The sequence below is a fragment of the Theropithecus gelada genome, chromosome 1 (assembly GCF_003255815.1).
Source record: "Theropithecus gelada isolate Dixy chromosome 1, Tgel_1.0, whole genome shotgun sequence".
NCBI lineage: Eukaryota > Metazoa > Chordata > Mammalia > Primates > Cercopithecidae > Theropithecus > Theropithecus gelada.
This window is the reverse complement of record NC_037668.1, coordinates 66,779,378-66,794,861: the sequence shown is the minus strand read 5'-3', so window position 1 is coordinate 66,794,861 and position 15,484 is coordinate 66,779,378. Positions and strand designations below refer to the sequence as shown.

At 48.0% G+C, this 15,484-nt stretch overlaps 1 protein-coding gene across 1 annotated transcript in view; it reads right to left on the bottom strand.

Annotated features, from left to right (window-relative positions):
* MACF1 (microtubule-actin crosslinking factor 1) overlaps nucleotides 1-14,977 on the bottom strand; it is a 407,350-nt gene extending 392,373 nt beyond the window's left edge. The window contains exon 1 of the mRNA XM_025361749.1: nucleotides 14,712-14,977. Within this exon, the coding sequence (XP_025217534.1) occupies nucleotides 14,712-14,931 (220 nt within the window). The 5' untranslated portion in view covers nucleotides 14,932-14,977. The remainder of the gene's footprint in view (nucleotides 1-14,711) is intronic.
* Between the last annotated feature and the right edge of the window lie 507 nt (nucleotides 14,978-15,484).

Below are 15,484 nucleotides of genomic sequence, written 5' to 3'. Positions count from 1 at the left end.
GAAGGAAGGAAAGAAGGAAAGAAGGAAAGAAGGAAAGAAAGAAAGAAGGAAAGAAGGAAAGAAAGAAAGAAAGAAGAAAGAAAGAAAGAAGGAAAGAAGGAAAGGAAGAAAGAAAGAAAGAAAGAAAGAAGGAAAGGAAGAAAGAAAGAAAGAAAGAAAGAAAGAAAGAAAGAAAGAAAAGAAAAGAAATTCTTTGCTAGTAGTGATTGAGTGATTGTGTGTGTGCACGCACATGCACATATTCTTTCCATTCCTCCTTGCAAGGGTAGCTGTCTGCTGTGCCTTTTATATTCCCCAATAGTAGCTGATGCCAGGCACCGAAGGGGCAGCCCCAAACATTATCCTTTGACCAGCTCTTGGAAGAAAATTACCTAGTTCTAGTCTCAGAAGTGAAGCCTGAGCACCAGCCAAAGCTCCCTTTCTGCCCAGCTCCTTGAAATCCTTTCTAAGCTTTGCCTCAAGTTCCCAAATCCGCTCTGGGGTAAGAAGCCTTTGCCTGCTCTCATGCTGCCCTCTTCTGTTCAGAAAGTGCAATATCTCAATTTAAGAGGCCTGGAGGGTGCCAGCCACCCAGGAAGACAAGATCCCTGCCACCAGCAGCTCATCACTATAGCAACCCTCAAAATGGTTACTCAGCCATCTGGGTTACCATAGCAACTGGCCAAGTCGCTCCACCTCAGCCTCTCCCTAGGCCTCTCCCATGGCTTGTCAGAGTCAATTCCAAAGAATCTCCCATGCTTCCTGGGGGAAATGAGCAGAGGCTGGACCCCTGACAGGCAGCTATCCCAAAGGGGCGTGGAAGGCCTCACCGCACCGGCTTCCCGAGGCACAGTGGCGATAATGGGTGTTAAGGCACTCTGTGAACCTTGAAGTGCTACACAGATGTTAGCTGTTATTAAACTACTGTTCCTTGTAATGGGAGAGGCAGTGGGTTGCCCTAGGCAGAGCTAGCACCATTCCAAGCGTGGCCCCTTACTGGCTGGGAGACTTTGAGCAAGTTACCGAACTCTCTGGGTTTCTGCTTCCTCTGCTATAGCACATCTGCCTCCTAAAGTTGTTTTGAGGATTAGGTCAAATACAGCACGTAAGATGCTGAGCACCAAGGCTGTCATTCGGAACCTAACAATAGCAGTTATAAAACATATTGGCCCCTCTGCTGTCTCTCAGCTTCTTTGTCAGTAAAACTGTTTTTATCTTCACTCTTGAAGGAATCAGGCTAATGTGAGCCCTGCTGAACCACACCCAATCTCCCTTCCTGCTCTGAGGCAGGACAGGGTCTTAACCTGTGTGGGTCCTCTGAGGGAGTCTATACTCTTTGGGGAATTGGGAGGTTCCCCAAACTGTGAGGTGTGGCTTTTGTTTTATCTATGAAACTTCCCTTCACTTGAAACCACAGCTCTCCATCCAACACCACCTTAGGGTAGAAACCTCTAAAGGGGCACTAACAGGCAGCCTGGAAAGAGCACAAATCACTGAGGCCGGGAGAGGCCCTCAAGAGTGGTGGCCACTGCTCTCAGTTGAGATCAGAGTCACGTGAAGCAGTTCACCAGCATCAGGGCAGTCCTGGGGCACAGGCCCCTATGACAAAAACGGAACTCATTCCCTTGATGAATTTTTTTTTTTTTTTTTTTTTTTTTGAGACAGAGTTTCGCTTTGTCACCCAGGCTGGAGTGCAGTGGCATGAACATGGCTCACTGTTGCCTCAACCTCCTTGGCTCAAGTGATCCTCTAGCCTCAGTCCCCCAGAGAGCTTGTACTACAGGTGCACACCACCGCTCCCAGCTAATTTTTGTATTTTTGTATTTTTTGTAGAGATGGGGTTTCGCCATGTAATCCAGGCTGATGTTGAATCCCTGAGCTCAAGTGATCCACCCACCTTGGCCTCCTAAAGTTCTGAGGTTAGAGGCATGAGCCACTGTGCCATCCTCCTGTGATGATGTTAAGGACTTCAGTCCTATTGCAACTCAACTTCAGTCTGTCAAGATTGAATCCTTGAAACTCATTTTTGGGATATTTTGTTTAATTGTACTGGCAGAACAGAACCAGATAGACTCTAGCCTACTTCTGTGTGTTCTGGGAGTAAAGCCTGAACCTCAAGCTGGAAGGACCAGAGGATCAGCCAAGCAACGCTAGCAGGGACACACTGCCCCTGGAGCCTGAACATCTGGGTGTTAGAATCCCTCATGAAGGCCGGGTGCAGTGGCTCATGCCTGTAATCCCAGCACTTTGGGAGGCCGAGGCGGGCGGATCACAAGGTCAGGAGATTGAGACCATCCTGGCTAACTCGGTGAAACCCCGTCTCTACTAAAAATACAAAAAATTAGCCGGGCGTGGTGGCATTTGCCTGTGGTCCCAGCTACTCGGGAAGCTGAGGCAGGAGAATGACATGAACCCGGGAGGCAGAGCTTGCAGTGAGCCGAGATTGCACCACTGTACTCCAGTCTGGGTGACAGAGCGAGACTCCGTCTCAAAAAAAAAAAAAAAAAAAGAATCCCTCATGAAGAGGCCGGGCACGGTGGTTCATTCCTGTAATCCCATCACTGTGGGAGGCTGAGACGGGCAGATCATCTGAGGTCAGGAGTTCAAGACCAGCCTGGCCAACATGGTGAAACCCCGTATCTACTACAAATACAAAAATTAGTTGGGCGTGGTGGCGGGTACCTGTAATCCCAGCTACTCGGGAGGCTGAGGCAGGAGAATTACTTGAACTTGGGAGGCAGAGGTTGCAGTGAGCCAAGATCACACCACTGCACTTCAGCCTAAGTGACAGAGCAAGAGTCCGTCTCGGAAAAAAAAAAAAAAGAATCCCTCATGAAGACTCTGGGCAGTAGGTCAGGTGGCAGTGGTTCCAGTCCTCAGACATGGATTCTGAAGCAGATAAACTGGTATATTTACTACTAGAGGAAAGGTAGTATAATATAACAGTTAAAAAGTGAGGGAAGTGAAGGAGTTTGAAGTTGCAGTGAGCTATAATTGTCAAAAACAAAACAAAACTGAGGAAGGTAAATGTGATTACTGGAACTTTCTGATTTTTTTTTTTTTTTTTTTTTTGGAGACAGAGTCTTGCTCTGTCACCCAGGCTGGAGTGCAGTGGCACAATCTCGACTTAATGCAACCTCTGCCTCCCGGTTCAAGTGATTCTCCTGCCTCAGCCTCCTGAGTAGCTGGGATTACAGGCATGAGTCACCACACCCAGCTACTGGAAACTTCTTATACATAACTGGGGAGAGAGAAGTGGGGTTGCAATATATGAATTTTTTGTCCACAGTTCCTGGCTCATAACTTCTATAGGCTTTGTCATAGTTTTCTGCTATAATGTTGAGGCACTGTAGACCTCACAAGCAAAGCAAATCTTAGAAAACAATCTTTCTGACCTTCTGCCCTCCTTTCACCTGTTTCTTTTTCCTCCCAAAGCAGGACTCAATTTTCCCTGCAATTTTTTTTTTCTTTTTTAGACAGGGTCTCACTGTGTCACTCAGGCTGGATGATGGTCACGGGTCACTGCAGCCTCAATTTCCCTGGCTCAAATGATCCTCCCACCTCAGCCTCCTGAGTGGCTGGGACCACAGGTATGTGCCACTACACCTGGCTTATTTTTTGATTCTCTGTAGAGACAAGGTCTCACTATGTTGCTTATGCTGGAGTGTAGTGGTACAATCATAGCTCACTGCAGCAGTGACTGCCTGGGCTCAAGGGATCCTCCCATCTCAGCCTCCCGATTAGCTGGGGCTACAGGCATGCATCACCACACCTGACTAATTTGTGTGTGTGTGTGGAGATGGTGGTCTCACTATGTTGCCCAGGCTGGTCTTGAACTTTTGGCGTCAAGTGATCCTCCTTCCTCGGCCTCCCAAAGTGCTGGGATTATATGTGTGAGCCACGACTCTCAGGCTTCCCCGACAATTTTTTTTTTTTTTTTTTTTTGAGACAGAGTCTCGCTCTGTTGCCAGACTGGAGTGCAGTGGTGTGATCTCAGCTCACTGCAACCTCCTCCTCCTGGGTTCAAGTGATTCTCCTGCCTCAGCCTCCTGAGTAGCTGGGACTACAGGTGCACACCACCAAGCCCAGCTAATTTTTTTGTATTTTTGGTAGAGACAAGGTTTCACCATGTTGGCCAGGTTGGTCTCGATCTCTCGACCTCGTGATCCACCCACCTCAGCCTCCCAAAGTGCTGGGATTACAGTCATGATCCACGGCGCCCGGCTGCCTTCCCCCACATTTCTGACTGTAATCATGAGGCCCCTATTTCAGGAGTCTTGCCCCATATCCTGGGGGAAGGAATGCTGCACAGAAAATCCAAGAAGAATCTGAACAGCCAGGCTTTGCTGGGTTTCCACACTGTTAGTGTTAGACCATACCCTTTTTGCCCAATCACATTTCTACATGGTTGTCAACCATGCCTACCCAAGGAAGTCTCCATGAAAGGCCTAAGATTCAGGGAGCTTCCAGGATAAGTGAACGTATGAAGATTCGTGAAGGGTGGCATAAAAGGGAGGGCATGGAAGCTCCACATTCCTTCTTCCATACCTTGCCCTCGCCCTCTGCATCTCTTCACCTGTATCCTCTGTATGTTTTCTGGTTTCTGTTTTGTTTGTTTTGAGATCCAGTCTCACTCTGTAGCCCAGGCTAGAGTACAGTGCACAATCTCAGCTCACTGCAGCCTCGACCTCCCAGGCTCAAGCAATCCTCCCACCTCAGCATCCTGAGTAGTTGGTACTACAGGTGCATACCACCATGCCTGGCTAATTTCTTTCTTTCCTTCTCTCTCTCTCTTTTTTTTTTTTTTTTTTTTTTTTTGAGACAAAATTTCACTCTTCTTACCCAGGCTGAAGTGCAATGGCGCAATCTCAGTTCACCAAAACCTCCACCTCCTGGGTTCAAGCGATTCTCCTGCCTGGCTAACTTCGTTTTATTTTTTGTATAGACAGGTCTCACTGTATTACCCAGGCTGGTCTCGAACTCCTGGCTTCAAGCGATCCTCCCACCTTGGCCTCTCAAAATGCTGGGATTACAGGTATGAGTCACTGCACCCAGCCAGCACACCATTTATAGCCAGTCAGTCAGAAGCACAGGTAAAAACAATTTGGGTCTTGTGATTGGCATTAGAAGTGGAGTGGGGTGGGCTAGGCACAGTGGCTCATGCCTGTAATCCCAGCACTTTGGGAGGCCGAGGCAGGTGGATCACCTGAGGTCGGGAGTTTGAGACCAGCCTGGCCAACACGGTGAACTCCTGCCTCTACTACAAATACAAAAATTAGCTGAGCGTGGTGGCACACACCTGTAATCCCAGCTACTCAGGAGGCTGAGACAGGAGAACCAGGAGGCAGAGGTTGCAGTGAGCCAAGATCACACCACTGCACTCCAGCCCGGGCAAAAGAGCAAGACTGTCTCAAAAAAAAAAAAAGAAAAGAAAAGAAAGAATCCCTCAGCCGGGTGCAGTGGCTCACACCTGTAATCCCAGCACTTTGGGCGGCCAAGGTGGGCGGATCACAAGGTCAAGAGATTAAGACCATCCTGGCCAACAAGGTGAAACCCCATCTCTACTAAATATACAAAAATTAGCCAGGCATGGTGGCGCATGCCTGTAGTCCCAGCTACTCAGGACGCTGAGGCAGAAGAATCACTTGAACCCAGGAGGCAGAGGTTGCAATGAGCTGAGATCGCGCCACTGCACTCCAGCTTGGTGACAGAGCGAGACTCCATCTCAAAAAAAAAAAAAAATTAGCCAGGCATGGTGGCACGCACATGTAATTCCAGCTACTTGGAAGGCTGAGGCAGGAGAATCACTTGAACCCAGGAGACAGAGGTTGCAGTGAGCAGAGATTGCGCCATTGCACTCCAGCCTGGGCAACAAGAGCAAGACACCATCTCCCCCCGCAAAAAAAAGTAGTGAAGTGGGGGAATGTCTTGGGGACTGAACCCTCAAACTGTGAACTCTGATGCTATTTCCAGGTAGACAGTGTCATAATTAAACTGGGGACACCCCGCTGGTGTCCACTGCAGAACTATTGTTTAACTTGCTGGTGGGGAGAAATCCCCACATATATTGGGGTCACAGAAGTCTTCTGTGTTGATTGTTGAGTAAGAGAATAGAAAAACAGGAACTAGTCGGGCACGGTGGCTCACACCTGTAATCCCAGCACTTTGGGAGGCCCAGGTGGGCAGATCACGAGGTCAGGAGTGCAAGACCAGCCTGGCCAAGATGGTGAAACCCCGTCTCTACTAAAAAATACAAAATAATTAGCCGGGCATGGTGTCACGTGCCTGTAATCCCAGTTACTCGGGGAGCTGAGGCAAAGAATCGCTTGAACCCGGGAGGCGGAGGTTACAGTGAGCTGAGATGGTGCCATAGCACTCCTGCCTGGGCAACAGAGTGAGACTCCGTCTCAAAAAAAAGAAAAGAAAGAAAAAGAAACAACAGGAACTGTGTTTTTTCCACTGACAGGAGTGTTTGAATGAAATAAAATTGGCCATGAATTGATCATTCTTGTTTCTGGGTGATGGGAGTTCATTGTACTATTCTCACTACTTTAGCATGTTTGAAATATCCTGAAAAGTGCCAGGGCTTTGGAGTTAGGCAGACCCGAAACTCAGCACTTGAATAACTCCAAAGAGCATATTGTACATGTTGAGGGCCAGGGGGCGCCATGCACATTAAGTAATGCTGAATCCCAGCTCCATTATTTGGTCAACGTACAACCTCAGAAAAGTTCCTTAACATTTCTGTTGAGAATAGCAACTACTTCCCAGGGTTCTATGAGGATTAAATGATGTATGTAAAATGCCTGGCACACATCTAGGACTCTACACAGTGGCTTTACCAGCTATTATTCACCGGAGGATTCCAGCTGGCACCAGCTCTCAGGCACTCCTAAACTGAGTCCAGAGACTCCCCAAACCACCCTCTAGATTCTTTAGTTCCTAATTCTCACCAGTTCTTCTCTCTTCATTTTCCTTCTTCCCTTTCTACTAAAGCCAAAGAAAGGAGAGCAAGAATAGATGCAAACCACCGGGAAGTGCCCTGTCTCCAGGTTGTCCTGGCTAATTCGTATTTCTTTTCCCAGCTCCAGAAGAAATGCTATCATTGCTCTAAGCCAGGGAGGGGCAGGAGTAGAAGTCCCTTCCCTTTCAGAACTTCCTCAGAACTCTTTGGACTTGCACCGTAGCTCAGCTCATGCTGCATTCTAACTGTCTTCATAGGCAGAAGCTGGGCTCTGAAGTGCAGTCTGAGCCTAGAACAAAGTAGCCCTAGGGATATTTGTTAAATAAGCAAGTGTGTAATCAGTGAATAAGCAAGGGGATAAATCAGCACATTCATGAATCTATGAACAAATGTATGAGTGAATTAATGATACTAATGAAAAGAGCTAATATGTATCAAGGGCAGCCAGGTACAGTGGCTATAATCCAAGCACTTCCGGGCGGATCACAAGGTCAAGACATCAAGACCATCCCAGCCAACATGGTGAAACCCATCTCTACTAAAAATACAAAAATTATCTGGGCGTGGTGGCGCGCACCTGTAGTCCCAGCTACTCCAGAGGCTAAGGCAGGAGAATCGCTTGAACTTGGGAGGTGGAGGCTTCAGTGAGCCAAGATCGCACCACTGCACTCCAGTCTGGCGACAGAGCGAGACTCTGTCTCAAAAAAAAGTATTAAGGGCTGACTATATAGCAGGTACTGGGCCAAGCATCCTACTCCCAGCTACCTCATTTAATCTACCGTGCAAGTCTCTGAGGTAGTGCTCTTGTTCCCCCATTTTAACAGTATCAGAAACTGAGGCTCAATGAGGTTACTAACATCCCAGGGTCACCCAATTAGTAAGTGAGCAATGGAAACTAGGACTCCAGCTGACTCCCAAAGCCAGTCCTTTGCATGAACGAACGGAAGAGTGAGCACATGAGGAAAGGTGTGAATAAGCCAGGGAGGGCATCCCTGGAGACACCCACTGAGGCCCCAGGCAGAATCCTCCCCTGACCACAAGGCAAAAGCCTGGTATCTTCTGGGGCAGGGGTGGGGCACAGCTTAGGACAGAAGCTTCAGCCCATAATCATCACCCTTCAAGTTATAGGGACTTCAGACCTTCCCTGTAGCAGCATCCCAGATCCAGGGAGAGAATCCAGCAAGGAGCACCCATTCTGCTCCTACAGGAAAGCCAAGACAGAAGAAGAGGCTGGCAGGCTTCTAACTGGCAGGTGGCAACAGGCAGTGGCAGGGCCAAATCATGGCAGGCCCTAGCCACAGCAACCAGAAAGAGGAGGCCAGCCAACATCCATATAACATTTTAGTGATGATGGATCTGTTCACAGACCTTTCCTCAAGGGCAGTACTGCTGAAATAAAGAACAAGTGCAGTCCTAGATCTTGCTGCAGTGTCAGCTACTCTGGTGGCATCTAACCCCTGAGCCCATGAGACTGAGAAATGATGGCCTTCCACGGTCTCCAAAGTAACCAGTCCTTCCTCTGCATTCCTACCTTCAGCGTAGGCTTCTCCCATAACAAACAGAAAGGCATGAGCCAAACTGCCATTCCATACCTTTCCCTATGTCACCTAGGAAGTCACTAGAAAAGCATGATGGCGTTAAGACGACATTACACCTTGCAATCCAGAAACCACCTTCCCTCACCATGTGGGGTCCCACAGGGGCCCTGCACCTCAGAAAAAGGACAGATTGGCTGTCTTTTCTGCTGCCTGCACAGAATTCTGCCCACGTGGTCATGTTCCAGCCCACAGCTAATGTGACCCAGATTTACTTTCAAAGAGCTGGAGCTGAGCTGGTGGTGTGTAGCTACAATTCATTCTGCCCCACTTTCAGGGCACTCTCCTCTGCTCATCTCTCCTGCTACTGAAACCAAGCTCCAGGACAGGGCCAGAGACTCTGAGGACACCGCCAGGAAGAAGAAGAGAAGCTGGGAAGGAGGAGGAGCCTTCCTGGATACAAAACTCGAAGAGCCTCAGGGCAAGGAAGGTTGCCAGCTCAGGAGTAAGGATTCCCAATTAGATTGTCTTTAGGGTTCCATTTCCCATCCCTGCATTCCCTTCTTCCCACTCACAGCTTGGCCAAAATAAGCCACTTCCATCTGCTCCCTGACAAAGGCCTAAAGAACAAAGGAAGGGGACAGAAATAAGAGGCTTGGGCCCCTTCTTTGCTGGCCTGGGAAACTGCTGGCCTCCTGAGTCTCCACTGCCTCATCTGGCTGCCAGGGAGGTTACAAGGAATGACACTGCTAAGTGCAGTAACAGGCCATGTGAACCTGTGTTTTTCCAGCACATTCTGATTCTCATTCATCTCCCTTTTACACCCTTCATCACCATCTCCCTTTTACAGATATGGAAACTGAGGATTCAAGAAGCAAGGTCATTTGCCTAAGTCTTGTGACTCCAGATTCAGTTGTCTCCACAGTGCCTGGCACGTGGCAGGAGCTTACTCCATTTTTTTATTGAATGAATGAATGAGCAGAGACGTGCCTGTGAGATGTCTTCTCAGAGCTCCCAACCTGGAGGAGAGACACATGGGCCCAGAGGAGTAAGCTCCAGCTTTTGACCAAGTAGTGCTCTCATGACTCTCTGTCCCGGGGCAAACAGGGTAAGATGGGACTCCTGACTACAGAGAGCTCCAGAGCTGGTGAGGGAAATGAACCTGGGAACAATGAACGTGAATATAAAGCCAACTGAAACAAGGGCTGTGCAGAGAAACAATTGCCATCTGACTAGAAGGCCACAATGGAGCAGATGTTGGGAATGATCATTTCAGCAGCATTTGCTGATACTCCCAGGAATGAATCCCATAGATGATTTCTACTGGCACATAGCTTAATCCCTTTTTTAGTTGAATGAATGAATAAATGAACAACCAGAGAGGGGTCCAGTCCTTAGCTCTGAGTCACTGCGCTCCCCTTTTTCACAACACATACGGGAATATAATTATTTTTTCCCTTCTAACTACTCAAAAAAAAAAAAAAAATTAGAGACAGGGTCTCCTAGGCTGGTCTTGAACTCCTTAGCTCTAGCGATTCTCCTGCCTTGGCCTCCCAAAATGCTGGGATTACAGGTGTGAGCCACTACACCCGGCCTTTTTCCCTTCTATCCTCTCCACTAGACTGAGTTCCATGCAGAAGGGACCACATCTTCAGTCATCTTTGAATATCAATGCCAAGGACAGGGAGGGTCCTGATTATGTGATGTTAGACGAATGAATACCTCACTGATGAGTAGTTGGTGGAATCTTCCTGCACCCTACCGTGCCCTAGCCCAAACATGAGCCCTTCTTCAAGATATGTTACTGCCATCTGCAGGAAACTTGTAATAATAAATGTACACGTCTGCAATGACAACAAATGTGATGTGAATCACACCCCCAAGGTTGTGCAGTGTACAGCCATGTGACACCCTGTCTTGTAGCCTGTTCTCAAGATACTCCTCACAGGTCCCAAGGGATATATCATTTCTTCCTTTCTTTGTTTCTACCCTTTGGGGTTGTACTCCTTGCTAGACTAAGCTCCCTAGCGCCCCACTTCCTTGTTGCTCCCCACCATTAAGTAAGAATATTTCTACTGCTCTTCACTAGACAGAAAGCCAGAGGGGAAGAGGCAAATTTTCCAAGATCTTTGTCTCTCCCCTTTCCTGTTTCTATAGACCAGGATCCTGAGGCCTTTCCCAGAAGTGACCAAGTCTCTCAGATGAGTATGGAGATTTAGACTGTCAACTACAGAAGATTCAGACTGGCCTGGTTGCCAGGTATTGCCCAAGGAAATAGAAATAACAATGTACAGGGACGTGTGCAGTGGCTCACGCCTGTAATCCCAGCACTTTGGGAGGCCGAGGCAAGCGGATCCCCTGAGGTCGGGAGTTTAGGACCAGCCTGACCAACATGGTGAAACCCCATCTCTACTAAAAATACGAAAATTAGCTGGGCATGGTGGTGCACGCCTGTAATCCCTGCTACTTGGGAGGCTGAGGCAGGAGAATTGCTTGAACCTGGGAGATGAAGGTTGCGGTGAGTTGAGATCGCGCCACTGCACTCCAGCCTGGGTGGCAGAGTGAGACTCTGTCTCAATAAAAAGAAATAGCAGCTGGGCGCGGTGGCTCAAGCCTGTAATCCCAGCACTTTGGGAGGCCGAGACGGGCGGATCACGAGGTCAGGAGATCGAGACCATCCTGGCTAGCACGGTGAAACCCCGTCTCTACTAAAAAATACAAAAAAACTAGCCGGGCGAGGTGGCGGGCGCCTGTAGTCCCAGCTACTCGGGAGGCTGAGGCAGGAGAATGGCGTAAACCTGGGAGGCGGAGCTTGCAGTGAGCTGAGATCCGGCCACTGCACTCCAGCCTGGGTGACAGAGCAAGACTCCGTCTCAAAAAAAAAAAAAAAAAAAAAAAACAAAAGAAATAGCAATGTACTTGGAGTTAGAAGATCTGTGTTTACCAGTCCTGTGTAACTACAGGCAAGTCCCTTAAACCTTCTGAGCCTCGGATGCTAACATATGTCCTGCCTAACAGAGTTATTTTGAAATCTCTGTGTAAACCATAAAGCTGATAAACAGAAACAAGACACTTTCATTAGTGACTCTTGTTACATTTGAATGTGGCTGGGCTTAGGGAGTGGAGAATATGGCTGGCAAAGAAGAAGGAGAAACAAATGGAGGGAAAGGATGAGAATAGGAAGATGGGCAGAAGAACAAGGTTCAGCACCCTAAAACCTGTTTGAAATCAGCAGGTTTCTCAGCCCCAACATCCCTCTCTATTCTGACATGTGTGACCACCAGGCTTGCCCCAACAGGCCTCTCAAGCAAGGGCGAGGCCCTAAGACCAGCTCAGGACACGGAGTGGGCCAGGGAAAGGGAAGCTCTCTATTTGGTAAGAGTGATTCAGACACCCCCACTTGGCTTCATAAGCAAGATCCAGGGGGAGGAGAAAATTGCACAGGCCACAGCTGGCTTCCAGTGTAAGACTGATTTCATTTCCTCCCACAATTAAAGTTCTGCTTCAGAGAGCTTCAGAGCATCCGGGGTCTCCCAGACATGCCCCTCCTGCACCTCCTGTGAAGGAGTTCCTGCAGAGCTAAGGCTGCCTTTTCCATTACTCTGGTGGAGCCCCCACAGCATTCTAAAATCACATGAAGATTTCAGCAAGACCCTAAAGTCACAGTCCCGCCTCGTCTCTGCTGCTTCTCTCCTCTCCTGCTAAAGAAACACGCCCAACTGCAGTGCACAAGTTATTTTTAACCGTGGCAGTCTCCCCATTTTCAGCCTCACTGGCCCAGCCCCCTCCTCAAAAGAGGCATTCAGCAGTGTCAGGATGCAAAGGAGATCAGCATCTATGCCAGAAACACAGCACAGCACAGCACCTGCCATCCCTTTGCTCAGTTGACCCAGCAGGGTCCTTAGGAGCCTTGCCTGTGTAAAATTAAGCCTCCTTGAGTCCACTCCACTTCTATTCTAGACTCCAAATCTGAAGCAGCAGGCAAATCATCCCGTGGGCCTTCTCAGAGAAGACTGGAAGTGGAAATCATCACAAAGCAATCTAAGTATGCATGAGTGATGAGTGATGGAGGCAGAGGGTATAAAGAAGGAAGAATGAGACAGCCCACTCTGTCTTCAGGAGAAAGAGGTTTACGAGTCTTCAGGGCCCTGAGTTATGGCCCTTCAAGACTGGGGACAAGTAAAGCCCTTCCTGCACCCTAGGGACAGCTCTAAAATTCTGTTACTGGCTGATGCTGCAGGCCCAAAGGTTTTGAGAAGGACTTCCTCCAAGGACTCCTCGTTGCCCACTAGAAAGAGCTCAAACTCTCCCTCCTGCCTTCCAGGCCCCACTGCTGTCTCCTCACTTGGAGCTCACTCCCTCTAAAGTCCTTTCCTGATTACCTGAGCCCACATAAGCCTTTCTCTAACTTTCTGTTACAGCTCGGTGCCTGTTTCTGGATCACAATCTGTCACATCACATAATATCCTCAAAACACTCATTCAGCATTCATTCAGTCGTTCAATACCGGTCGATCTCTAGCATGCACAAGGCCCTGTGCAGCCCTCAGGGACTCAAAACATAAGACACGTCCCAAATTGCTCACTGTTCTAAGGGAGTGATGGGCACCCTGTGGGTTAACTGCTACATTGAACAAGGGAACATGGAGGAGAGAAAAGTATGACTGCTAGAGCGGAGGAGGAAGCTTTGGATACCACTGGGGGCATTAAGGACAGAGGAGGCGGCACTTAAAAGAGGAGGAGGGTTTACCAGCATCTTGCAGAGAAGAAAATTAAAGCGTGGTGGTTTCATCCTGCAAGATGCATCCCTTTGGGGGGCAAGTTACTGTGTACTGTGGCAGGGAAATTCGGGGTAGAGGTGGTGGCAGGTGAAGCTGAAGAGGTAAGTAATTTTGATTGGTCTTTATGCTGAAGCCTTTATTCTGCAGGAAATTAGGACCCAAAGGTGGTTTTTAAGCAGCTGAGTGATAGAATTAGGTTTGTATTTTATTTTATTTTTTATTGTGTTTTTAATGAAGTGTTGTACGGGCAAAACTTCATTTCATAAAATAGAATATGTGTTATTGAGGTTTGTATTTTAGAAAAAAAATACTCTATTAGTCATATGGAGGATAGTGGCAAGACTAAGAGAGGAAGAGCTATTAAATGCTCATTGGAAGGTCCAGGTGAGAGATGACACAGTGGAGGGGGTGGCTGTATTATTTGAGAGACACAAAGAAGGTAGCAGTACAGGCCTTGGTGATGGCTTGAAAGCGGGTGATGTCACTGAATTAGCTGCAGGCACTGCTCTATCTTCCTATCTGTACTGTAGCACCAATACCCTACTGAGATGCTGAGCACACTTCAGGGAGGCAGCTGTGGATGCCTTCAGTGGAAGCATCTCCTTTATTGAGCCAAAAACTGTGCTAAGGGCTTTCCACACATTATCTCATCTCACCTTCAAGGCATCCCTGCACAGTGGGCATTCTTAAGGAAAGTGACACTGAGATAGAATAAGGGACTTGCCCAGAGTCACACAGTTGGTCAGTGGCAGGGCCACAATCCAGCACCCTACCCTCTCTGATTCCAAAGCTTACACTCATAACTACTGCACTGCACTGCTGCTTGGCAAACAGCTGGGCACATCCCACCACAGGAGGCAGCCCCAGCCTTCACACTGTGTTAAAGGTCAGCATGTACACCACTTTTGGAAGGCAATACAAGTAAAACTGTGGTCTCCAAGGATTTCATTATAAGGAAATAACAAAAGTCAAATCATTCTTAACCATGTTCTCAGCAGCATTGTCTAATATAGCCAAAAAGTGAAAAAAGAGTAGGATTTAGAAAATCATGAAATAGTAGACAGCTTTTAGAAATGGTAACTATAAAGTCTAAAGTGCAATATGGAAAATCTTTTTAATATAAGAGTAACTGAAAAGAGTCAGCTGCAGAATGGTACCTAAGCCATGAAGGCAACTGCATAGAAAATATAACTGAATGGAGACAAAGACAAGGAAGAAGGTGCAGAAATGAAAACAGGTCTCATGTGAGCACAGGGGTGGCAGATTTTCCTCTTTAGAGTTTTTCGTTAATGTTATTTCAACATCTTTCCAGGAATAATAATAACAAATCAGATTATGGCTGCTTTGTCAGAAACCCTGGTGAGGACCCCTCGGCTCCCCACACAGCTGCTGCACCCTGGCCCATTCCTCCCTCACACCCACAGCATCCAGCCTGCTGGGGGACCTCTCTTACCAGCGACTCTAACCACAGCACGCTCTGCAGGGTCCAGCACCGAATCCTGGCTTTTCCGCTTTTTCTGCTCATGCAGTGGCAGGTTCCAGGGCAAGGTGTCCCCTGGGGGACAGGGAGACAGGCTCCCTGACCGCTCGCTCCTGTAAGATCGCTCACTCCGACAAGACCGCTCGCTCCGACATGACCGCTCACTGAGCGTCTCTTCATCTGAGGAAGACATGGCCCAGGTGGGGGCTGCCGCAGGAGGGCCTGGGAGCCCAGGGAGAAGTGATCTGAAGGAGAAAGGGTTGAATGTGAGCAGACACAGACAATGATCCCATAAGGAACACTGGGACTTGGGAAGCAGAGGTTCTAGTCCTGCCTATCTGTACCTCAGTTTCTTCACCTGGAAAATGGGATGAAGATAATACATCCCAAAACTAATTCACGAGGTTTGGGGGATATTATATGTGATGATATCTATAAATCTTAAAAACATCATGTAAAAGTTAGCTCCTATTCCTAGGAACTATTATTATTGCTATTTGGCACATTTGGAGGATTAAGCTCACAGATCGCATGACAGAACGCTGTGGGTTTAAATTCTACTCCATTTACTAGCTGTGTGAGCTTGGAGAAGCCATTTAATCTCTCTGAGCCTCAGCACCCTCATCTACAAAATGGGGATGACGATAGTTAGAACCTAGCCCTATCGGGTTGGGTTCTGCATGTAAAGTGCTTAATCCTGCATGTAAAGTGCTTAATAGTGCCTACTGCCCAGTAAGCACTCAATA